A 27,175-nucleotide genomic window follows, 5' to 3' on the forward strand; every position below is an offset into this window, starting at 1 on the left:
AAATGGAGAAAGACCCATGGCTTCCCAAGTCCCAGTCCAATGCTTAAACTAACACGCAGCCTGTACCCTAATTGCCCTTTAATTACACAAAATGCATGAAAAACATCCAAGAATATTTAGCATCCCTTTCCTTGGTTCAGCATATTGCAGGAGGAGCTTTAAATTCTTATCCCATTTCTTCCCCCAGTTTCCTTATTTTAGCACGTCCTTTGGTCATGCTGCATCTTTGCTGAAGGTTTTTTCCCCTTCATATTTTATCTCCGCTTTAAACATATGTTATCCCTTGTTCATACCTTTCACTGTCTCTTCCTCTGTTTTATTTTTGAGATTTTGAATTTTAGGCTAATATAAATGTTAGCCTACTCTGTAAAAGCGCTTGGCTTCATCATATTTAAAAAAAAATAAAAATCATTGGAACCAAAATAAAACCTATACATTTTTGTCTGAAGTATATTCAACAAGCCATATTCAACCTGCAAAATGATACCATGACTGTCCTCTAAGATATCGTTCCTAGTATGGACCATTAATCTTCCGGAAAGATGAAGACTGCTTATAAACTATATGTTTGCTCCTTATTTAAAGGACAGTTTACAAATATTGTAAACATATTCTGCACTTTTGTACACAGAGCTCAAAAAATATCTCACAATAGTTTCATCTTCTCCCATCATATAACAAAAAAATTTAAATCAGTTTTCTTTTATTTGTGTAAAGATTATGCCTTTTTTAAAATATAAACTGAACTACAAGATAGAATTAATTTACATTTTTCAACTGCATGCACACAGCAAAGAGATTTAATTAACTTTTTGCCATGCCTACATGTTTGTGGGCTGTACAGGTTAATGAAAATATGTTATCATAATTGACAATCACAGTTTGCAGTTCATGAACATGCTACCCAGTCATTTGAAGACCAATAATTACAAGTGAAGTTCACCTTCACGGAAGACACATTGAGCTCATTTGAAAAACAGGAGTTGCTTCCACAGCCACAGCAGGATATTCCAGAACTCACATGCTAATTATGAAAGTTTCTCATAAGCAGAGATCATACAGTTAAGGATAATTTAATCACTGGACAGATATTATTGGGTGTACTTAATGAATTATGTTAGCCAAAAAGCAACTCAGCTTCCCCTAGTTCCCAAAATAAATCATCTCAATTCTTAATAGTCTACAAAATAAGAAAGTTTTTGTTGTTCTCTTTATAGTTTCCTTTAATTGCATAATATCGAAAGAGTTTCTGTACAAGACAGTAGGCATGTATAGGTGGAAGAAATTAGGGCTCATTGGTGTTGGGCACAATGAACCTGAAGAGTTTCCTTTCAGAAAGGATAAAATTGTTTTTCTAAGGATACTACACTTTTTTAAAAGACTTGAATGATGCTTTGGAGGAAGACTGGGGAACAAAGTGATAACAGGACTGGACACCTGAGCTAGAAGAAATCACAGGACCACCAGTGCTACAGTAATTTCTTTTTCCCCATCCTTCAGCAGCTGTCACGACAGCAATGCAATTAAGTCTCCACCTAATGACAGAAATTTCTTGCAGATGAAAGACTGAAATTATTTCTATTCCACTAGACAAACGTACTTTTGCAATGCTCAGCTGCTTCTGTATAAAGGATTAAGTTTCCCCTGTCTTGAGAGGGAATTCTTTCCATGAAAGTCTTAATACTCTGGCTCCTCAGAAGGACATGCTCTGTTGTACATCATGCATTCATTCATTCCCGTAGGGGGCATCCCTTCAGAACATCAGTATCCCGAGGAAACACAAGAAAGCCATGTCCAAAACTTGCAACGCTCAACTGTCCCTGGATTGTTTCTTGAGCTGTTTCTCTGTCATGGGCTTTTTGGAAGGTCCCTCTCTTTATACAGAGCAGATATATTCAGAACTTCTGTTTCAGAGCTTATAATGCTTGTCACGTACATCTAATTAAAGACACACAAGAAACACTATTCTGTGAAAGCAGAGTTCACTGTGGCTTATGTTTCTCAGAGTTCCAAATGTTTCCTGTAAAAGGCAGTATCAAAACTCAAGAACACCAAGCTATTCCACCCAAATCACCAGGTACTACTCTTTCTAAACTATTTGCTCTGTATGCCATGTCAATAGAAATAACTTGTATAGTTCACCCTCTTCACATGAATGATCTGAAGAGGTTAAGACAGCATAAAAGGAAAATCAGGTTTGCAGGTTTTTTTATTTGCTTATAAAAATAAATATATTTTTTTTCTGCAAGAACAAAAGAATTTAAGATTAGCTCCGATGTTTCACTCTAAGATCAGCACTGATTTCAAATTGCTGACATTTTTCAGGATGTTTTAAAAGTGCTACAAATTTGTTGGTTTCTTTTTTTTTTTTTTAAAGAAAAGTTAACACAAGCACCTTATGAAAAAGCACACCTCGTACGGGCCAAATATACAATTGGTTTGCACCGTTTCAAAACGTGCAGTTTTGCCATCAACTCCTCTGGCAGGGTTGGGTTTGAACACTACTGTGGTACCGACGTTCTTCCTCACAGGTTCAAGTTCCAACAATCCACACACAACAGAATTACAAACCAATTCAAATTCTATTACATACCTGCCTCCCTCAAAACGACTGATGAGATCAGACACTTTACTGGACTTTTCCTTTGTGACACTAGAAGCAGGGGTGGGTGTCTCTTCCTCCATTCTTGGTTTCTGATCTGATAAAGCTTTATGCCTAGGGATTTGGTATGTAACAGGTGACACCTTCTGCAGATGAATTGGCTTTGGAGGCACTGCAAATAACAACAATAACAACCAATCACTCATGAACTCTTTCTTTGAACTGACAGAACATGTATGAGATTTTTTCATAAGAACTTACTATAGTAATGAAGAAGAGACGCTCTTGGCTTTACTTAAAGTTGCGTTATTAATACAGGGACTTCATATAATCTTTTACATACTGCGTTATATTTCTTGAATAAAAGCTGAATCACGTGCTACTTTAACAATCTGGAAAATTAGGGGGGGGTTCTTGTTTGTTTGCTTTTTACAGTGTGCTGTAGTAAACACCTATGTGGCCTCCATAAAGCCAGCTTTTGTCGTAAAAAAGAATTAAGCATAATTGGAGGATCTAGCTGTGCTGTAGTGCTCAAGAGAAAGACTTAAATTGCTACCCCAAAATGCTGGTGCTCTCATTCCTTACCTTCTCCCTTGTGACTTCAATAATAATAGTCATTAGAAAAGGTATTTGCCTTCAGCTTTGAGCTTCCTTTACTCACTGAACCTTTATCTATTTATACTACGGTAAACCTGGCCCCCTGAAAATGTTTTACTCTTCTTGCTTTTTCCCCATTCCTTCTAATTAGGTTGCTAATGATCAGCCATTGTTTAATGCAGCAGACGAGGTGACATATAGAGCAACTAAAGTCAGAAGTGCTGGAGATCTTTAAATTAACATTTTTCTCTTTAAGCGACTACTGTACAGTGTTTGTGAGCAGCAAAAGCATTTCCGACAGGGCCCGAATCTGTTCCATTATCAAAGCTATGCACCTCTGGCTCCATTAAAAGGCGAGACTTAAGGAAAAGGTCCTTAATTCCCCAAAGAACACAACTCTGTTCATTCCCACAAACACTCCCAAAACATATCGTGGGGGGAAGCAAAAGCATTTGATACAAAAGTCAAAAATAAAGACTGTATCTGCCCTCTAATAAAAGGCAGGCATAAATTGGCAGGAGTAGGCAATGCCCTGCCAGTGGAACCGGTGGCTCCAGGGGCTCGGCCACTGCTCCACAGGCACCATGCTCCGGTGTGCCACGGGCACTGGTCCTCTTGGAACTACACAGACCTGCCAGGGAGCAAACACGAAGGGAATGAGGACAGGAACTGGCACAAGGAATCACGTGCAACTCTCATGGTAGAAAAAATAAGCACTAGTATCGGATGCGCTATGGATGGATGTGAAAAAGCCCTGTTCCTCGCATCACTGACTCTAGACTAGCTTACTGACTTACCCTGCAAAACCTGTGCACTGCGGGAATTAGCTTAAATCCTATCAACTGACATTTGAAAGCATTGCTGAAAAAATTCTTGCAAATATACTATCACAGATTATGACAAACTTGAAAGAACACTTGATTTAGGATGACTTTCCATCTCTACCTTACATTAAATGTATAGAACGTAATATTTACCTGTGCTTCCAATAACCTAATTGCACTTAGGAGGGATGGTAGTGATAGCTGCAGTCCAAAATTAAAGAAATGAATGTGGAGAAGAAATTACTGTAGATCAGATGCTTTTACCGTGTATATATTTATCTTTGTTCCTTTCAAGCTTTATGTTATTAAGACAAGCGAAAAAGCAAGTTTGGGGAGGGATGCAGTGCAGAAAGTGTTTTAATTCTGCAATTTTCAAACAGTTACAATGCAATCCTGAAACAAGCAGAATATTAAATTGTGTAACTGCCTGAGTATCTGTAGTAACTGAAGCCTCTCCTGAGAAGCTGCATACATTTGCTCAGCTGCAGCTGCAGTGCGGTGGAGCAGCTCTCCCTATATTCCCTCTTCTCAGGGAGTTTGGAGAAGGTCTGGCAGAACTAGGCCAACGAGCATCAGATAATTGTCCAAGCGCTGAATAGCTTGCTGCGCTGACAAAGGCGGTGGGACAGCTGAAAAAGGCGAGACAAGCGGGCTGGGAAAAAGCAGGACACATAATTGAGTGTGGGCACCGCCATTGCCTCGGGGAAGAGATGGAAGGAAAAGGGACACTGGATGGATTTAATGCCCAGCACCACACTAGTTTGTAGGAAGACTTCTTGCTCTTGCAACAGATTTTGTATAGCCATTATGGATAGGTCCTGTGAATTCTCTTATTTAAGGGACTCATACATCAATTCTTTTGTACATCTCATAAAACGTTAATATCCTCACAAGGATATATTAAAGCTACTAAACTTGAGGGAATTAACGTCTACTGATAAAGCAGGAGGAATTAGTTGGAAGCTATTTTTATACTGGATCCACTGGGACAAAAATAAAATTCTAGGACATTCTGTGGAGGTGTCGCACACTTTTGCGGCTATTACTGAAAAAAAAAAAACAAACCCTAGCTTAGCAGCATTTCAGTAAGGCAAGCACGAAGAACCTCCGGTCAAACTGCACAATCCCAGTATATTGGAAATACCTGTAAATGTCTTCAGAGGAGAACCACAAACCAAAGAGCCACGCCAATTCAATCATGCAAGATATTTTCTTCTTTACTCCCTATTACCATCTAACAGACAGCATCTCCCCTAATCAGCTGCTGCTGCAGCTATTGTAAGTTTTAGGAATAGAGCAACAGCAAAAGGACAGTCGCAAGATCAATAAAAAGAAAAGAATCAGTAGCATGAAAAAAACTGCAATCCTTCCTGTAAGGTCAGCCTTGTTAACAGGGATTAAGGAAAACAAATTCCATTAATTCTCCCCTCAATGTACTTTTGAAGTGTTTTGTTTTAATCAGATTATTTTTCAATGTGCACACAGAAAGATCTTAAAGAAAGAAAAAAAAAAAAAAAGAGAAAAGACTGACTCATTGTAATACCCTGCATAATACAGAGCTCTCTTTGAGTCTATAAATACTCTTGTCTCTATACTGTAGAATTTTGAGCTTATTAGGAGATATGGACATTCTGCCCAAGGAAAAACCCTCAGTATACTCAGGTAGCTGCTACTGTATAACGCTAGCCAAAATACCTCATCAAGATTTAAGCTGCAGTGCCCAGTTGTGCATTCTACTTTGTACATATGCATAGTATACATACATAATGCTACAAATGGCTCAAAAGGTGCAACCACCTTTGCTGACTCCAAAACATATTAGCAAAGATTGTTTATTTCTTGGGTAGTATAATGTGTCCAATCTCCCTCTATGTGTCTAATTCCTGATGATTAAAAAGGCAGCTACAATTTTATTCAATTAAAATACACAGTTAAAAGTTCCTGTGTTAAGCAACTACATCTCTCTTGGCTGAGTCATCCTTCTTCACCTCCTTGCATGCTCCATCACCTTCAGGAAGATCGAATGAGCGCAGCTGGATAGATACCAAAGATTTACACTCACAAGAAGCGCACAAAACAACTAGTAACCTAGAGTCAGCAGGAGGAGAGAAAAATTCATCTCCTCTTTAGGATGTACATTTCCACATTTTTATATCACATCAGAACAAGTATCTTCCAATATTATATTAAGAAATAAGAACAATAATAATGAAGTGTGCTTCGTTCTCTCATTTATCTTCTTCCTGGAGATAATGTTTGGGATTTATGTTTTGTTGATAAAAGAGACATCGCTACAGGCTCCTAAAGCACCACCGAGACCGGAGAAGTCTAGCTAGAAACAGCTCTCAGCTTTAGGTCAATTCACCTTTAATTGTAGAAGTTTCATTTGCCAGAGAAGTACAGTCTACATTCCAGAGCTTTAAGAGGTTTTTCAGCTTTTCTGTGCCCAGGCTACTGAATACCTTTAAAACCACCGACTATACTACAATTCACTAAGAAAGGAGGACAGGATTGATGCTACACAGCAGACCATCAACTAAAACTGACTGCTAAAGTCTATGTGTTGAACACTTTGTGGCCATACCATTTCGTAGTACCACAAACCTGGCCATCTTCTGGACTGGAAAATCACCTCCAACCCAAACAAAAACGCTTCTTCAGCCTCAGCAGGAGATTCACAAATACTCCTAAGCACTCATTAGAAAAATTTAAATGAGCAACTGATGCACAGTCTTGATCTGACAAGACACTTCACTGCTTTGAAGAAGTGTTGATGTTTCAACATATTTTCCGTCCTACAATAATACTGCCTGGTACAAACAACAGTTTCAGTGCCCAGTATTTAGTAATTGGGCATTACAAAACTCATGCAACAGGTTCAAAAAGCAGGGAATAGAAGAAATTAGAAAAAAGCTGGTTAATTTGCACACCCCACTCTACATGCACTCTTCTATCACTAAATTCAGATTACTGCCCAAACATTTGTAGGTACGGGCAAATTTCAATTTATCTAACAGTTTGCTTCATCTCTTGTGCATCATATTTGCCTTGGAACTCAGTAGCATATTTTGCTATTTCCAGTGACTACCCTGCAGTCTGGATTAGTCCACTTTATCAGAGAATGCACCGCATTGATGCAAAGGCAAAACATGGTGTTTCACAGCTGCTACAGACCGCGGCTGCTTTTCTCTACAGTCCTGATTTCTTTGCTCAGCTCCCTCATCGGCCTTCAGTCAGTTTCAGGCTTTGTTCCAAATTTGCCAAGACTTTCATGAATAAAACTGTACTCAACACAGAAATCTGACATACAAATTGCTCAATTGTTGATGGAAGGAATTATTGGGGAACAAAAATTGCTTTTTTACTGTCAGCGTATCAGACAGTTAGTTTGTTTTCTCCTTGAAATGCCACGGGAAAAGATGAAAATGAAAAGAAAGAATTTTATACTGGATTCAGTGCAGAAATTTATTCACTTGATCTAGCTACCCTGAGTGATCTGTTTCCAAATATTTGAACTACTTCTCAGAGACCAAGTGCAGACAAAATAGGTTCAGAGTCCAGGGTTCAAGTGCAGGATTTTGGACATTTTTCCTCTATATTAAAGCTCCATTTCCTCTATTAAAGGTAAGTGTTCTGAAAAATAGCTGTACCTCACTTGTAACACAACCTCAAAGACAACTTTATATCTCTCATTTTAATTATATACATTTTGGTAGGTTAGATGAAGGTAATTTTGCAGTTAGTTCATCAACAACCAAACATTACAATTCAGGTCTGTCATCCTGTTTCCTTTCACTATGAAAGGATGCATAGTATTTGCATGACTAGAACAACAATTTGGAAAAACATTTGCTGCTACTATAAACTAAAAACGTTTCTGTACCTGCACATGAAAAGCTGTTCCAAAAAAAAAAAAAAAACCAAAAAAACCAATTAGCAATGACATTTAAACCAATAAACTAGAGCAATTTAGTTTGCTTGGATCATTTGGACTCTGAAAGGCTTATCTCATTCATTTAATTTTGTTGTGCTTCAATTAAAAAAAAGGACAAAAAGATATGCTATTAAGTTTGATATGGTGCACACACTTAATAGAAACAAATGGAGAAAGACACAGGCCCATGAACAAAGCAGGCACAAAATACTATTTACAACAGTATTATTGAATATAATCTACACAGCTGCATTTCTTACACTACAACGCTATTCCTGACTATGCCACATTTTGGAGCAAGCAATTTTGACAAACACGGAAGTCATGGCTAGGGAAGAGCAACAACAGCTGCATAACTACTTGAATGAATAGGGTTCAATAATATCCAACTCCTAATCTTTCTAATAAGTGGGCTGGCTTTGTTTTTGAAAGGCTTAAAATTACTTTTTATTGATTGCCCATTTTTGTTTATCCATTACAACAGATTTCTAAAATATTATTCTTAGGAAGAACACGTGTCTCTTGTTAACTTAGCTTCAGGGAATGTGTTTCAGACCTAGGAACTGGTGCAGAAAGACTACTCAGATAAGTAATGTTTACATATGACTGATAAAACCATCTTAGTTTAGTGAACAATACTGGCAAAAGTTCTATAAAAACAAACAATAACCAAAAAAAGCTTTATTTTGCTCTCACTCTGAGTAAACAAAACTTTCTTGACACCCCAATAAATTTCTTTCCCCTTAACTCTAACATGAACTCAGGACCGATACAAAATTCTTTTTTTTTTGCAAATGCATTTTCCATTAATTGATACGCAGATTGGTGAATCCACTACATGATGACTATGTGAGTCTAGTTTCTATACATGATTTAGATGTGATATAGTTTTCTATAAGTAATTCTAGTTTCTGTCATATCAGCACTGTGTCTCAGAATCCAATTCACTGAGCAGGATCATGGTATCAGTCTTCTAAACTCACTCTTTTGTAACTTTTGAGATGAAAGAAGTTCCTATGGCTTGTCACTCCTAAAAGACACCAGTCCAGATTCCCTTTGAATCCAAGATTTCCAGAACATATTACCTCCTTGTTGTGATCAACCTCAGCAGAATCATCATTATTACTGAGAAGACCACATAAAAACATGCTTTGAGGTTTAGATACATAAAGTCAACATGCAGGTTGACCTATTTAACTTCTAAAAGTGAAGACACTATTTATGGACAGGAAGAAGAGAAATCTACTTCTACTCTGCAGACACTATCGGTCAGCTTTTACTGCACAAAGTTCCCATCTTTCCACATACTCCCACAGGAGGGCTCCTCTCAAGCTCCACTACAACCCCAAAGGCGCTGAATATCTTTCCCCACTACCCCCACCTTGAAGGCAGCCTGCCAAACACTCCCATTCAAAACTAGTATCAAAACCTTCCAGCTCAAATACAGTAATCCTTTTGAAAAATAACCCCTGGCAATAGTTTAATACAAACACAGGGCATTCTCCCATCTCTACCTACTAGCCACTTCTTGGGCAGGGAATGAATTTAACGCTTGCTGCCCGACAGTAAGCACAGGGCGAATTACTAGACATTTGAGATAAAAAGCGTAGCTAGACCTACATGCTTGTAATATATTAGTAAGTCCAACTTTCCTTCCGAGAACCTTTTTCAGCGAAATATTATCAGAAATTACAGATTCATAAAGCATTTACGGAACATTTGTAGCTCAGTAGCAAGTTTTTACCCCACTGTTTTCTTTCTGACAAATACAGTTCTTTCAAGGTGTTCTATTTCTCTTAAAATCTGAGATGAAGAACAACTTCCCTAACAAAAACGTTTGAGTCTACTTACCTTGTGGCTTTGGACTTGAAGCTGAACGCGGGGATTGTTTGACTGGCACACTTCCATTTATTCCCTGAGCCGCTTCATTGTGTACATTCTGCTCAACAAGCCTGGTTGCGGCACTCGCTGTACAAGATCTAGACAATATTAAGGACTTTGGACAGATGCTGCTGCCTGAAAAACAAATACATACAAAAAAACCAAGAGTTAGAAACAGGATTAAATGTAAGGTAGAATGACTATATACACATTCACTAAGTGCTAGCACTTCTCTACAGAGAAAATTAGAGTATTTGTCTGCGTTTAAGAGTGTCTCATCCTAAAACACGCTTTTCCTTTTGCTGAAATTTATTGTGTTTAAACTGGGAGGATCTGGATATAAAAAAAAAAGACTTCCACCATGACTAGCCTAAGCTCTTCTACAGAAAGATTAGAATCTGTAACAGACTTTTTCCTATCTGAATTGTCAATGTGCTTGTTCAACAAAAGAACTACACAAAAAACAGCATTTTTGTTCAGCCATTCTATTTCTATATTCAAAGTGTTCACAAAATGCTATACATTCAAAAATTTTATTTTATTATGGAAGGTAGTATCCAAAAATTAGCTAAATGTATTGCAACTTTTTTTTTTAGGAAAGGGCTCCTTTTGTAAGTATTAAAAAAAAAAAAAATAAAAAAAAAAGGAAGTCGTAATAAAAGCATTTGTTAGAACGCGATTACGCAAGCCTAAACCATGCACTTTTGGTTTGGGGTGCGAAAATAATTGGTTCTGTAAACACAATCAAAAACTTGAAATAATATGAAGGACCTTGGTATCTCACGTAGGTCAATATTCCTTCATCTCTGAATCGAAAAAATCCACAACATGTTTATGGGGAGAAGCAAAGGAGAGGAGGAAGACCCATTTATCATTTATTGCAGTGTTGCAATAATTATTATCGTTTTTAACAAACTGATTAGTGTAGAGTCTGGACCGTTTAATTTATTGTTATTATTTGCCATCATTTTACCTTTGCTTGCTTGTATTATTAGAAACGGAAGCATGAGTGGGGTTTTTGTGCATTTCCAAAAAAAAAAAAAAAAAGGCAAATCCAAAACCCATTCAACCGTTTCATAAGGTGATCCTCTGATGTATTCTGAACAACTGGTCTGCAGAATCTGGACCCTCTGATCTAATCTATCTCCCTCTCCCATGGCAAAATCCATAACGTCAAGCCATTTCTAGCAACAGCCAAGCCTGCTCTTAGAACAGCAGTGGAAAGAGACGCCATAGCTATCGCTCAACGCTGCTGAAAGATTCTTCAATGTTTTGTGGGTTCCAACAATATTTTCAAGTATTTATGCTTTATTTCTTAGAAGCTTATTTTTCCTCTTAAACACTGAAGTAGCCCTACACCAAGAACCTGCCTCTACAAACATGGAGACTTCCAGAGGTCCATGGCGAGATCAACAACCCACCTTACCAAAGTGCCAGTACTCAGATCACAACACATGCAAGACACCTGTGGCTGCAACATGGCATCTTTCCCTCTTCCATGTCGTTCAATTGGCGAGGGATCTCCCAAGAACATAAAGGTGGCTGCTCCCACAATGATGCGGATAATCTAATGAGGCCCACCATGTACAGAAGCTTCTCAGACATTTGTGATCTTAGGCAGAAATTCCTCAGCTGTTTCCTTGGGTATTGGCTCCACACACAAAAAGTTGTACTACAGCAGTGGGAGCTCTGTCCCACACCGTTCCTCAATGCCTAAGGAGGTACCTTAAGTGCCATTTCTGTCTCTCCTATGGAGGTGGGAGTACTGAAAGCTTTTAGACAGACCAAAGTGATGGTACAGGGGATAATACCAACAAGCCTTCCTTGTCTCCACCAAAGGGCCAACAGGCTGAATTTCCCTCTCCTACAGAATCATACTGTAGCAGTTTACACTCCAATTGGAGGACCCTCAATTCGGAAACAAATTTAAGAACGAGGAATTCCTGCAGGATTAGTACCATGCACAAGTCAGGTACGCAACTGCACGTAATTTATGTATCTACATTCAGATCACTCTTATAACTTTGCAATTACGTTTAAAGTGTGAAGTCTTAGAGCTTTCTGGAAACTAGTTTGACTGCAGATTTGACAGCTAATGCACTTCAAGATCTCCAGCTCCCCACCTGCAGCTCAGTAAGGGGCACTGCTGCTGCCAACTGTTCAGGCCAAGGCCGGAAACCTCCATCACAATGGTACCTTATTATTTACTAAAAGGAAAAAAGGCACTGCTGGAGTCAGAATAGGAACTTATTTTACACACACAACTTTATCAAGGCACATACTCCTGTTTAAGGTTATCACTCATGATAATCTTAAGCCGAGGCAGATGCAGAGCTGCTGCTGAGAACAGGGCAGCTCTGTGGTCTGCCACTCCTCCTCCCTCCTCGTCACCATCTGCTCCAGCTTCTGCTTCTGGCTACAAGCAACAGAAAAGATTGCTCCTCTGTAGCAGGATCTTTTGCAACTGCCGAAGAAAAACAAAAGCTCCAAGAGGCACTCAGCCCCAAGACGTGCTCTGGCTTCACAAGGGGGATGCAGAGAAACAGACCGCCTTCAAATTCGATATTGTTGTACAAGCCATTACACAAATTATTCATCCTGCCTGGAAGCCATATTTGCTAGAGATGGACACGCTACAGACATTTAACCTATATTTCAAACTAGTAATTCTGTTAATCATGTCACATCCTCAAGCCACGTGTTTTGAAGAATAATATAGCCACATCAGGATGAACCACTTTCTTCACATGTAAAGCTGGGATGGAAAAAGGCAATGGAAGTCTAGCCACACCACACTTCTATACAAAATTGAGTACTCAAATTCTCTGGATAAAAAGCATCCTTTAACATCCCTGGAAATCCAAGCCTTGGTTTCTAGCCAGTGAACGATATTACCTTCCAGGTGATGTAGACAAGAAAATTGTGGGAGAAATATAGGAGTTTTCACCACAGACTTGTAAGTAGTGTATTGTATGCAAGTGTATTATAACAAAAGCCCACATAATTTCCAGCACATTACAGAAATACCAAATACTTGCTTAACAACCAGCAGCACGCATTTCAGTAGGGCTGCTCAATTCTGTTCATTTACGTAAGCGGTAACACAGACTAGCTTTTAGAAATACAGTCCTTGCCCTGTAAGTACAACTTAAAATCCTATTATGTATGCAAAAAGTCAGACATGCTGCAAAAACCTGCAGCTTTTACTGAGCTGAAGTAGATTCCCATTGTGATTATTTCTGACCTGATTAAAGAAACATTTGCATATTACTACTATTCCTATGCATTATAATAACTGAGAAATTTTACTTGAAGTTAGAAATGCAATGAGCAACAAAATACTACCAGCCAATTACTGTGTTCACTAGTACATGATTAATACCAGGTCTTATAATAGGAGATGATTAAATACAGTGAAGAGGAGAGAAAGGTGGGGAAAGATTTAAAAAAATAAAATAAAATGGAGGCAGGCAAGAATGTAAGTGAGAAAAGAGGAGGTAGTCACTAACTAAGAGAAAAGAGAAATAAACACTGTAAATTTCATAAGCACTTAATTATTTTGCTTATCTGCAAGGAAATGAGAAGCTAGAATGCTTGCAAACATGCTTGCATCTGCAAGAATGTCTGAAGCTAGGCAATGCATTATCTGTTTCCTCAGAGTGTTCTAATTAGAAATAATTTGGAGCCATGAACATTTAGACAAACGTAATCAGCCAGCTTGAAATGCCTGTAACATGAAAAGACATGGCTTATTTATAATCATAAAAGGTTAAACTAATGTTTTAGTACTGGATAGGTCCTCCATCAGTAGTTCCATAAACTTCAGGAAGACAATCTCAACACTGTTAGGTCTTCTGTTATATTTATTTTCAGTCCCACTTACAGCACATAATGCATCTAAACTGTTCCAGCACTGTCTAATTTTTACTGCCATTGTGATCCCAACTCTTGATTGTACATTCTGAATGAGAGAAATGCAGCTTTTCTGGATGTAAACAAAGTCTATGGGAAAAGGGTTACTCTCTTGTGACTTCCAGAAGGCAAAATTTAAGTCTCAAAATTACTGCTCTTAAAATTATATAGCTATGCATACTTAGCGTGTTAAGTCCCAAGAACACCTGCCATAATGGTTGTGGTCTTGACATTCTACTGCTAGATCTTTTCATGCAAGATCAATGCAAAGCTTCACCCTTCCTACTCATCCCTGGACACACGTCGAGGTTCAGCTAATAGTCTATCTACCAAAAGCATTGGTTTAGCCACAGTAACCTAGCCATATGATCTCCTCGCCAGTTCAGAAGAGCGTTAAGTAGCACTGACACAACAGGAAACTAAATCAACTCACTCACTCACTCACCAAACACTACAGGAGCTGTAGCAAGGTCAGGACAAGAGTAAGCAGCTTCAGGAGCGCAAACTAGAGGGCAGAAAGCAGCCTCTTGCCCAGGCAGTTACAACAACAGATTTGTTGAAGCTTAAGCAAGAAATCTAGTAAAACGGGTCATGTGTTTTGCCCACAATTGTGTCCAAACCTGCCCTGAAAACTAAGTTTCTAGTAACTTGGTACTCACCCTTCACAGGTTTGTCCTGTTTGTAAGAGGAACTGACATGTTACCAAGAGGCTTATACTACTGTTGCACACCCAAACACATTTTAAGAATAATTGTCTGGATTAAGCCAAAAGTATCTGAAAATTAGCAGTATGGAGGAGGAGAGTAGGAAGTCTGGAGGTCCGAGTTCTTCTCATGAGGAAAAAAAGCAACAACCAACTTCCTCCAAATTCTAGTAAATGCTATCCTCTCAAGTTAATTACACAGTGGTGTTTTGATATCTTTTCACCTCTCCCATCACAGTGGTGATTAGAGTTGTGAAGGCTTTGCAGCTGCAGAATACTACAAAAACTGCATACCGAGCTTCTGCTCTGTGCAGATGAGCTCTAAAGGTTAAACATCAGGCCAGCCTTTACTGTGGTGAGCCACTGCTGAAATAGTGCAAACAGTTGATAACCCAGTGCTGTCAAAAAGTGAAAAAATAGCTCTTGCTGAAGTCAGGAGGGCTGTCCCACTGAAGAAATTAGTTTTCTTTCTGCAAGAAGGTGCTGGCCAAAAAAATAAAGGCAAATATCAGAAGGTTTAGAATTATCTTTGAAGAGTGGAATCTTGGCAAAGCATAGGACGCAGATCAGGTTCTATTAAAGGATTAGTTCAAATACATACGCTAGCAAAATGCAAAAATGTAGGGTTTTTTTCTTGCAAAGTTATTTTCCAGACACAGGCAAAAAAATATTTTAAGTTCAACAGAAGAAGGTAGACCATGTTCTGGGAATAATGAAGATGTAAAGCATATGAGTCTATTATTTATCCCTGCATGGGAACATTCCTAAGGTTACCAAACAAATATTACCCTCCCTTTCATGGCATTTATCACACAGAGTAAATAAATCTTCAAATAAATATGGTAGGTATAAATTGTAGATAGCAAAAAGTGTATTGATACTGCTCTTTTTGTTCAATGACCCCCATGAATGTACTCACAACATCCGATGGTGAAGTTAGATGAAATAATATTGACCTTAAAACTGTCAGGCCAAACACTTGCTACACAATACTTGCTAAAAATTAGAAAATATTTAACTTCTTGGTAGATATGCTACCTTACACAGTAGCACAGAGCAGAGGTTTCCAAATTCTGGTATGCATAACGCCGAGTGTGTGAACCACTTGCAACAACACACAAAGCAGTAATAGAGAAGGAGAACCGAAACAAACTTCAGCAAGTTCAACTGTACACAACACACAAGAGATATTCTAAGAGGAGAAACAACTTTGACTTTCAAAATAATTTCATTTCTAATAAACAAAGGTGGGTTATGCACCAGTGATGGAATCCAATTCAAAGTAGATACATACCCATATCTGCTTGGTTTAAGATGAGACATTACTGAATTGGTTTGGTTTGTGGGTATTCACAAGACTCAAGCATTCAATGTTGCCTTCCCTATGTTTTGTCAAGTTTTATAGTTGTTCTGGTTGGAAGAAACCATGCATCTTTCCATTAGTAACTTTCATTTTTAGACTAAAATAGAGCTTATAGTAACTGCTACTGAAGAGATACAGTTTGCCAAGTTACCAACTACAGATGCCATCATATTTAAATAGGTTATCTGCTTGAAGATTATAAAGTCCAAGCTTTAAAAGGAAGCACTGAAATATAAAAAAAAAAAAAAATTTAACTTCAATAATCTTCTGATCTCATTCTCAGTATACTGTATATCATGCAAAGTAAAGGACCTAATGGTGAATTTCACATTCCCTACAAATGTCCTGCCAACACTGGCTACAGCAGGAAGACTCGGTGTGCCTTAGTCTGCTCTCCTGTCTGGCTGTGATCTTTGTTCTTTTAGCTCCGATCTAATAGTCATTTCCATGCAGACAGGCCTGCGCATCTGCTGTGAGTCTTCGCAAAATGAGTAAATCAGCAATTAATAGGATTATCTTTCAACATTCGTCTAAATTTTGCATTAGCACAATAATATAACATGCACTGCTGGTGCTGCTCCAATAAAAGAAAAGGCACCGTACAGGACTTCAAATGGCTTTCGCCCAGACTGAGCCCATAAAACTATTTCCTTAGAAGTAATTATGGTTTCTCCATGTAACATGCACTCATTACAGTGCATTTTTCATCAGAGAGGGCACAATCTGGAATATGGAGATGCAACGTGAGGGAAAGCAATGCAAAGCAAGTCAAAAAACACCTTCGACACATGGAGTCTTTAAAATCAAAGTTAATTTGATAGAAGTCCAAGTGGTATACACTATAAATGTCGTGTAAAATAAAACGGAAAAAGAGAAAGTGAACAGCTTTTTAAAACTGTAATAAAAAGGCACAGTTTTGAGCCTCCTGAGAACAAGCCCCCCTGCAGTCACTATCTTCTACACCTTTTCCCTGCTGGACCCCTGCTTTCATACTGTGATATACAGTCTGGCAGTGCCACTGCTCTCTAACCACCCAGTTTTTGGAGGCTACAGTGGCAAAATCAATGTTGAGGCACTTTAGGGACAGAGGAGCCGGTGGGTTACTGATGACTGCAGGGATGGAATGACAAAGCACTGCTCACAAGACAGGTTGTGGAGGCTGCAAGTCAGGGAGATAACGTATGACAACCTTACTCCTGGCCATTGCTGCTGTGGTTGTCTACTCCTACCTCTTCCCCCATCGCAGGGAGGGGAGGCAGCAGGACTTTGGGCCTTGCAGCTGCTCCAGCTGGCAGGATCCCCAGAAACCTGCCACTGCTGTTCCCCCCTTCACAGGGCAGCAAAGGCATTGGAAAAGGCAGGCAGAACTACCCAGCTCAGTGCCTGAAGCACGCTGGCATCTCCCTTGACTGGAAACCACTGATTTAGAATAGGCTGCCAATGCGCAGCTTGCGGTTTGAAAGTAGTAGCTTATGATTGAGGTCCTCTGCCAAAAACACAGCATCTCTTACACTGAGGTTCTTATGAGTCACCTACACTTGTACACACTGGGACAATAGCTTTGCTGATGATGGTCATTCGTCAACTGTTTAATGAATAATGGAGGTTTCCTACATGAACAGAGACAAGCAAAACTCAAGCCACGTCTCCAGAAAGACATGTGATCAAAGGGAGAGCTACAAGTATGAGGAGTTTGGTTTACAGGGACAAGAATTGCTCTTTCACATACTTGGTTCCTGTATTACAAAACATTCCCTCAAACCCTTCTTTTCACTTTGGTCTTATCAAGCACAAAATCTAAGGAGAAAATACACAACAGTGTTCTTTTACTTGTAGAGACTTTTCATGGCTTGTTTTTCATAAAATGTTAATATCTCTTTCAGCAGTTTTGGACAGTATTTTTTCTTTCTTTTTATTGAGCCCATCTACAAGACTTAAGGGTCACCACAGTTCCTGACCCTACAAGCCATGTACCATGGGCTTCATGTAGTTAAGACCACACGGTTACCACACAAAAAAAAACACCGAAAAAGAAAACGGGTACAGTAAGTAGCAGCAGCTTCATCACTCCATGATAAGGCAGGATAAATTGATCCTGTAACCAAATCAGCTACCCTGCTGTTACTGTTTCATTTCTACACCAGGTAACTTCAGGTAATTCCTCCCTCCTTGTCAGCACAGCCTTTTGCTAGTGCCATAACGCACGATGGCAACTTTCAGCTCAAGAACTGCTTCAGACATGGCAGTATTTCACAAAGTCACAAGAGCGTCATGACTACACATGTCAACCTCTTCCCCTGTTGCGATCATGGGAACATTGGTGAGTCCTGTATCCAAGGGTCATTTCCTCCCCACCCAACCCTGTCAGCTCTTCACAGCTTCCTACGTGTTTGACAAAGGAAGGGGTTCAGTAAGGTTTGTGTGGCTTTCTTGAGTTTCTACTGCATTAATAGCCATTTTGATTATGGACCCTAGCATGAGAAAAGATGAACAGGATGCACCTCCCCTGAGTTTTCCCCAAACTACTTTTTCCTTTTAGTTTTCTGTGTAGAGCTGTGTGAGGTGAGCAATGTCCCCTCAACTACTACGTTACTTAACACTGAATTTTTTTCCACCGAGTTTTCAATTGACATCAGCATATTTTGCACAGGTAGCAATCATCATTTCCTAAATGCCCTGAGCTCCTGTTTAATAAATAACACATCTCATTTGTATAAGCAGACTCACTGATCACAGAAGAATCACTTGCCTGAGCAAGGGCTGTGGCACTGAGCCCTCTGTGTTTCTTTTACTTTATTTGTTAAGGCTTAAGATGATTTATTTTGTTCCTGTTATCATATATAAGATAACCAGCATGACACCATGCTGGGCAGGACAGTCTAACATCTCACATTAAGGAGTGCACCTGCACTACTGGCATCATCTGAGGAAAAAATGCAGTGGATTGTAGCTCATACAAACCATTGGAACGATTCAAGATAGTACATTAACATATACTTACTATGCAAGTGTGGGTGATAAGTCAGGGAACGACAAAAAGTCCTCCTCCCCTTCTGTAACTGATAATCCATTATGAAACAACAGTGTGTGTGTAGATTTTTACACAAATACTAACAGGCTTTCAAAAAAAAAAAAATTGATAAATTTGATCTAACTAGAGATGTCACCATTTTGCTCAGTATACATGGCTCCAGAAGACTTCCCTAACAAGTCAGTCACTGAGATGTTAATCTTCCACTTTGGACAATTATCTGTGCACTTATTTCATATTCATCTCAACTTAGAGCTATTTTAGAAAATATCCCTATGCTTTGAGACATGAAATCAGCTACTTTTGTTGATAAAACGACTGCTAAGAGAAAGCATTTTTAGAAACAGGATGCTAAAAAACCCAACAAAACCCAAGCCAAAAAAACCCCACAAACCCAAAGTGAGGGCGGGGGGAGGGCGGGGGAATAATCTAATTACAGAAGCCTGAAACTGTAACTGATCTATTATTTCAGATCGGAGGAGAAGCTGTATAAATATACACACTGATAGGATTTAAGTAACTTAAAGATATAGATATATAACACAGTCTCCCCAAAATGCCAAACAGCCAAAGATCCAAACAGAAGTCAATTATTCAATACAAGCCAATAAAATTATCCCCGATAGATGGAAACTGCTTCCCACATCCAACTGCTGAGGCAGCCTGTGTGTCCGGCCAGCATCTGACAACCCAAAGGCCATCCAGCAGCCAGCTGTCACGGACACAAGTTGTTCCACCCACTCCCCTCCCTCCTCCTGGCTGCCCACTCCCACCGCTTTCTGTGCATCAGTGCTGGCGTGCATTTAGCTCCAGGATGCAGGCCGGGAAAGTTAAGCCATCAGAAATGTAACCCCTGCCAAAAAAAAAAAAAAAAAAAAAAAAAAAGAAAAAGAAAAAAAGACAAAGAGCAGCCAGCTTCACGCATTCATTCACCTTAGATGCACTGGAGCTTGGGCAAAGATGCAAATTTAGCGATGGGGAAAGGAAGACCCGATTCCCTTTCTAGAAGCAAGTAGCCACTAGATAACATTAATTCTGTTGAATCACATCTCAACAGGGCTGGAGCAAACAGTAGGAAAGGGAGAAAAAAAAGTAATCAAAAAACTATTCTCTAAAAGTGCGTGGCTTGAGATTTAAAGTAATATGCCCTAATTAAGGAACAAGCTGCAGGGTATTAACGGCACAATAGCATCACAACAGGCTACCAGGCACTACTCCCTGTCATTTGAGAGATTACATGGAAATACACAATTATGAACTTGATAAAGAACAAAGCACGGGTGGAGAGGAACATGCAGTTGCTCTCCCCTTGCAGCAGCAGGAGCGGTGCAGCTGTGCGGCACTCCGGCTGCTTGGTGGCAAATGCCTTTCCTCCCCCGCAAGCCAGGGGCAAGCAGCCCGCTGTCAGGCTCCCCAAGCACTTCAAGTCTCCCTGCCAAGTAATTAACCACCATCATCTACGAAATACAGAAAAACAAGCAGCTCCCTGGGAATGCTCGCTGCACCAAAACAGAAATATAAAGAACCCAAAGCTGGACAATTCACAAGAATTCAAGTGCTTCCTGCTTTTGACCTGGTTGGAAAAAAATAAAAAAGGAAGAAAAGCCACAAAAAGCCTGGTTTAAGTACATTTAGGGCCTTCCTGTGAAATCATTCAAGAAGGACCTTCCTTGTCCAGGCGTTTTAACGCCTACCATAATTATGCCAGCTTTTACGTGGTCTCTCGTCCATGTGGAACAAGAGAGACAGAGATGACCACTTCACACTAACTCATCGGTTCATAAACATCCTTATGGAAATAAGTCAAATGCAAGCTGCCTGGAATCCAAATGGGGGAAAAAAAATCCTTTAGCCCTAAATTGCCAGAGATGACCACTGGTCCTAAATTGCCAGAGATGACCACTGTTTGTGCTGTCCACAGAATTCACTCAATATTAGCAGACCCGCACACCAGTAAAGTTGTCTCTTGAACATTATACAGATTGAAACAGCTGCACATTTTATGCTATGAACTGGCCAAGAGATAACAATTCAGAACAATTCAATTTTTTAGTCCTCTCTCTTCCGGACCCTCATTTAAAATATACTTGGTTTTTTTTGAAAGAAAAAGAAAGAAAAGATGATAACTGTATGACAACTTAAAAATGTCATTTCATAAAACTTATATGTTGTAGAATTAAAATAATTTGCTGATGCAGAGTTGGATGAGTATTTACCATACTGTTCCAAAAAGCTTTTATAGTCATATGAATATTTATCTTTGAGTGTGCAAATGGATAGGAAAATGCTTTAAATAGAAGTCATGCACTGTAAAAACACGTTAGACCCAACAACATTTCAGGAAGAGAAATCATTTTGTAATAGCTCGAGTTTTGTCCAACCCATCTGAAGGATGTGCAACCGTTCGCTTTGCAAACACTTTGAAAATGAAAACATTTGAAGGCCCCAGGACAGACCAAAAAAGGCTGCTCAAAGCCCAACTGCAGCTACCCCAGAGAGAGTGAGACAGTCCCCCACCAAGAAGAGAAAGTTTTATCCCCTCCGTCCCCCTCTGCATCCCCGTAGCTCCCACTGCTCGCTTCTTACCAGCTCCGAGACTCCTTGGGTTTCCCTCTAGGCCAGCGTAAGCCCTGCAGCCAGCAAGTGGTCTCTGGTTTTATCACAGGAGTTTGGTGCTGTGTGAATGAGCTGAATTGGCTCGTGGATGAAACCAAAAGTCTGGGAAAGTCACAGGGAGGGACTGGGCAGCCTCTTGGCAGCAGCTGCCCGCTGGATCACTTGAGCTGTTCACAGAACTGTAGCCCAACAAAATGTTGCTGACTCCTATGCAATATTTACTGTTTTCCTTAGAGCCTCAGTTTTTGGCATCAGAAGAAAGAGTATCAAAATATTCATTTTTAAAAAGCTGATGGCTTACATGTTGGGGAAGAAAAATTTCCAAAACAAAGAGCAAGTAAAAATCTATGAAATTACTCTTAAAACATAACATTTGTTTAAGGTTAAACATTTAATTTATTTTATAACACAAGGTTTGGCCATACTCCAATCCCTCTCGACCTTACATGACCTAACCCAGTTGTTGCCCCTGGTGTTAAATATTTTATGGCAATCTAAAGGAAAGATTGTGTTTCCTAACTACCTACCCTTCTCAAGGTCAGGCATTGCCTATCAAACTGTAAGGAACACTCAGGCACTAAATTTCCAAACCCTTAATGTTAAAAGAATTTAATCCTTTTGTTTTAGAATAATCATAAACACAGGGCAGGGAGGGGGCAGAGAGAAGAGGAGGAACATTCCATAACTATTTTGAATTTTTAGTAAAAACTCAACAAATTCACTGGGTTTACAAGCACTGACGTAAACCGTTAGACTGTCTGTCTCTTTTTTTCTATAGCACCTACCACATAAAAGACTAACACAAGGCTTGGGTGCTGCAGTCACAAAGCAAAGCATAGTGATGGTACTAATGAAAAACACTTAATTCTTTGTTGACTTCTGGGTCTCAGTATCATTGAGCCTTTCAAAATGGCATTGCTGAAATCAGTTTTTCAGTGATGTTTTCACCCTATAGTGAATACTACTACTAAAAAAGAAAAATATCTACAGAGTTCCAGTCTTCAAAAACATCAAAGCTTCACAAAAAGGTACATTCTATACATTTTCCATATTTGTTATGGGCCTTTTGTACTTGGAAAAACTGCTTTGCTCAGGCACCTGGACACACTCTCAATTGCGTGTTGCAACAGCAATGAACAAACTCCATGTGAAATTATACCTTCCTATAGGCACTGTTACTTCAGGTGTGCTGTTCCCTTCTCACCTAGTCCAGCATTCAGAACTGGAAGGATTTCTTTCTATTTCAGATTGGGGGTGCTCCAGCAAGTGACCAAGAAAGCAGTCAGTCACTGCTTCTCTCAGATGCTGGTTAGGAGCTTCAAGAGATATTTGTCCACCCAATTTCAAACCCACACAGACTGGAACTACTTGCTGTCACCTCTTCTATGCGTACTGTCTACATCCTTAGGTCTCCTGACACCATTCTGAGAAGATGACATTAGGAGGAATCTATATGCTATTCCACCGGTTGGTAGAAGCTCACCCCTCCTTGCCTTTCAAGCCAGGTATTTGAACCGTAGTCTACTCCTGCATTAACTGCTTTCATGTGACTTCTAACCGGAGTCTGGGCAAATACACTGCCTGGATAATATCATAATAGCATGACAGTATAACCTGTGTCACTTTAAAGCACATACAAATATATTTGTACTTCATATATTTGATCTCTCAAAAGAAATTAAAAAAAAAAAAGATCACAGCATCACCAATATATTTGACGTTCACACTGCCACTGTTATATGTAAGCATACTGAAGGCCTCTGCAAACCGAAATAATCCAAAGTAAGCCAAAGGGTAAGAGGGAAGATGAGCTGTAATACCAAAAATAGTAGTTATGACATGACATTGAGCTTCCTGAAAATCCATGAGGGTTTATGCCACATTTACAGGAAAAGCATATGCATTACAGACCCCATAAAACAGCTCTTAAGAGTTAGAGCAGTGGGGGAAAACAAATTTCCTACATCCACGTGTGGATTCTTCTGAGGATGTAGAAAAATCATACATAAATAGAGGGAGGAAAGGTGTGATTCCCATTCTGTTGGTTGATTATCAAAATCTAGAGGGAGAAGGGCAATTTCAAACTTAATCATAAAACAGATAAGGAGCCAACACAACTACTTTAAAAAAAAAGTATTCTTTGTGCCAAAGAAAAATCAGATGCCCACAAGTACTGAAATCAGGAGAGCTGGGGTAGAGCTGTTTGCATGCATCTACGCCAAGCTTCTCCAGCATATCTCTCGGATTCACTCAGCCAGTGACTCCCTTCCCTCTACTTAGTCTCAGAGGACCAGCGTTTTGAACCCAAAGCTTCCCCAGACATTTATCACCTATCTCTCTGTGGAAAACTTAATTCAGAATATTTACTGCCTTATATTAAGCTGTTACGGTTGGGTAAGTCTTTTAATTTAACTTACCTCAAGTCAAACTTTTCTGAGAATTGAAAAATGCACTCGCTCCCAAGTAAAGCAGTATTTTCAATAGTATTCTTAAAAATTAAGTTACAAGCATATTTGAAATGGAAAAAATCCAAACCTTTTGCTGTATGGTGCAATAAAAGAAAACATTCTTTAATTCTGGATGCCAATTCTGTACGTTCAAGCATCAGTTAAAGGGATTATTGCAACATTACACATGAAAAGCTGAGCACAAGTCAGAAGTGTACACCTACTTCCTAAAACAATCAGAGATATAATTCTTAAAGCCAATACTGACTTATAGAAGTGTCCTATAGAAACACTGCAGCTATGAACAGAGCAAATGAGCCAGGAACCACTTATAAATATCACAAAAACTGATATGCTTTTAAGAAAGTCTCAAGCTGGCGAAAGCAGCAGCAAAACGAGCCAAAAGTAGCAGAGTTCTTGGTGTGGCAGATGTATCAGGCAAGCGGTCTAAGAGATTGCAAGCTCATTTACTGAGAAGAGGAGGAAAAAGCCACCGGAGCATTCCAGCTGTATTGCATCACAAGGCAGCTGGATGTTCACCGGTTTGTTTGCTTCAAACTAGAAAGTTTAACTCTTAAGTGTCTCTGGACACAAACACGCCCCAAGTCTTGAAGAGACGAAAGTTTAACAGAAGCATCCCGATCAGTCTTACCTGGTTCAGAGGACATTGTTTATAAATACAATCCAGTAACACCGCACGAGGAATTGATTTCGCAACGGTAATAACCCTATGACAGGCTCACATATATCCTATTTACAAGGCCTATAAGCTGCCAGAAAGGACTTCCCACCAGATGTTCACTATATGCCGACAGTCTACATGCTGGGTCTTTCAATTACACTATGCTCCTCCTCTTTGAAGGCAAGCCTGTTTTGAGAGGAAAAACGTAAGCATGCAGACCAGTCCGCTTAGAGAAGAGAGTGAGGTCTGTTCACTATTAAAGAGGAAAAACAAAGAAATCAGCTTATGTAACCTATGAACTGCTGGAGAAAGCAGGAGGAGGAGGGACTACTGTAAGTTCTTTTCCCTAATGCCTCAGCTACGACGGAAGTTTTGTCACTCTTAATTGCATTGCTCTTTGTAATTAAAGCAGTATCGAGGTTAAAGGACAAGTTAGTACATTTCTCTGGTTGGTACTTTGTTCTCCCTTTATACTGCATGATGCTCATTTCTAATAAACTTTTTAATTGCGTGATCTGTATTTAAATTTATGCCTAGAATGAAGTAAATACAACATGCAGGATACCAGAGCAGTGATCAAAAAAGTCTAATTATTGTCACGAAAACATTAGCTTATTTGGCACAGAATGAAAGTCACTCCAATAATTTAAAATCAGGTTTCAAATGGTATAAACTAGATATTGTGTTCCAGGGTAGAATACTAAGATATTAGAGTAAATTCTGAACTGTGAAAATGCACATTTTTAAAAAGCAAAAGGATTAACTGAAAAGAGAAGTTCCTGCAAGTAACTTTCTTTTATTGTTCACAGCTCTCACACCATGTGACCCCCAGCTGGCACACTTTCATCCCAGCAGGAGAAAGAAACTGGGATTTAAAATCCAGCCCTGTCAGTTCGGATAATATGAATCAGAATATAGCAGCCAGCCTGTCATTCACGGCAGCTGAGGTCATCTCCAACCGCTGTGTTGGTCCAAACCACAGCTCCCTACAGCCCCTTCCGCCACCGGCCATGCGTAGTCCTCACATTCAAGGCTACGTACAAGCACGCCATGGCAGAGCTGCTCTGAAGGACAAGTACCAAGGGTTACGGGGTAGACACTTGCAAAACAATCCATTGTTATGAACATCTGTTTGTCACTGAGGAGACAGCTCTCTGGAATAGGGCAGCTAATTATTTCCTTTCTATTACAGATGTTGAACAGAGGGTGTTTTGCCAAAAAAACCCAAAACAACCAACCAACAGTAAAAACGGCTATCTTCCTCCATTTTTTTTCAAAACTTTGGTGTATTTTTCTTCTTGAGGTAGGCAGATGCAAGTTCCACACATACGGATTTGAAATGTAAATGGAACCCACTTTTAGTGCTTTGACCAAGATTTGCATGTGTTGGTTCTGTTTTGAGCATTTATTTTTAAACTGTTGTGTTAGGAAGTTGCAATTCCCCATCCTTGATACTCCTAGCAAGTAATCCCAGGCTCCTTAAAGACACATACAAATTTTATTCATCCAGGTCATCAACACATCATTAAAACAAAAAGTAACAGTAACTGAGTTTCGTAACCAGACTAAGAGAACTCCAATGCATAGGTTACATTTCTGTTTTGAAGTTCACCTCCATGAGTTTAAAGCTTGCCCCCTTGCTTGGGCTTCCACATGAAATACATCTACAACAGAACACCTTCTCTCCCCAGAAAAGCCTTTCCAGAGAAGATAAATTTTCTGCTCAGTTTCCCATATTTGAAACAAACCACTTTCCCCGCTAGCCTGGTTGGTCCACCTGCCAGTAAGGCATTGTCAGCCTTTCTTCAGCCTGATGCACTCTTCCTAACCCAGAAAAAAATACTGATAATGCCTGTCATACAAGTATGTGACAAATTTCAAATTCAGATGGGATCAGCAATAAAGTTTTCAATTTTCACTCAAGTAAAATAGTAGGCTGGAAAGCTGTAAGACAAATGGCTACAAAATAATACAAGAAACAATTGGTTCAGATAAGCAGCTATATAAGTGCTAGTTACTGACCACCATAAGCAAAGAGGAGGAGTCACACAAGGAAAAGTAGGGGTCAGATGGGAAATCAAGTCTCCTTTTTGGGGAAAAGTATATAATAACTGTAATGTGATGCCTGTGGGAGGGATGAACTTTGAGCTCTCCGTCCATCCCTGCCCCAGGGGACAAGGCAGAGAACAGGCAAGAGGTCTGAGCTCTGACCAGCCCCAAAACGTCCACCTTGGGCCACACAGGTAACCCGCTGGCTCACAACAGCCCAGGGAGAGTAACCTCAGCTCTGCTACCGCTCAAGGAGAGAGAAGGAATCTTAGAAACCTGAAGGAAACTGTGGATTTTATATTATTTCATTTCCAGAAGGTGCAACATTAAAACAAGTATAAAGACATCTTCAAAGCCCAACCTCAAAACACATGCTTAACTCCTTTTTTAAGAAAAAGTAGAAGATTAATTGTTTTCTCTCTATTTGATTAGCTAGCAGACAAGGGGATTTGGGAGAGATTAAAAGTGATAAAATGGGGACATCTCATTAACCTGGTTTCACGTGAGTTTTACACCTATCTTTGCTTACTCTAA

General features: G+C 39.5%; 1 protein-coding gene across 8 annotated transcripts in view; it reads right to left on the minus strand.

Moving 5' to 3' along the window:
- Positions 1-27,175, minus strand: part of FGD4 (FYVE, RhoGEF and PH domain containing 4) — a 111,194-nt gene that overhangs the window by 29,312 nt on the left and 54,707 nt on the right. For 5 of the 8 annotated variants that reach the window (XM_074582989.1, XM_074582998.1, XM_074583035.1 and 2 more), the window contains 2 exons: positions 9,809-9,973; positions 2,594-2,774 (listed from right to left, as the gene is read on the minus strand). In XM_074582989.1, coding sequence (XP_074439090.1) covers positions 2,594-2,774; positions 9,809-9,973 — 346 coding nt within the window. Of the gene's footprint in view, positions 1-2,593; positions 2,775-9,808; positions 9,974-24,562; positions 24,761-27,175 lie in introns of those variants that run through there. The other 3 variants (XM_074583017.1, XM_074583053.1, XM_074583045.1) reach the window with 3 other exon arrangements.

Source organism: Larus michahellis, chromosome 1 (genome assembly GCF_964199755.1).
Source record: "Larus michahellis chromosome 1, bLarMic1.1, whole genome shotgun sequence".
In the NCBI taxonomy this organism is placed as follows: domain Eukaryota; kingdom Metazoa; phylum Chordata; class Aves; order Charadriiformes; family Laridae; genus Larus; species Larus michahellis.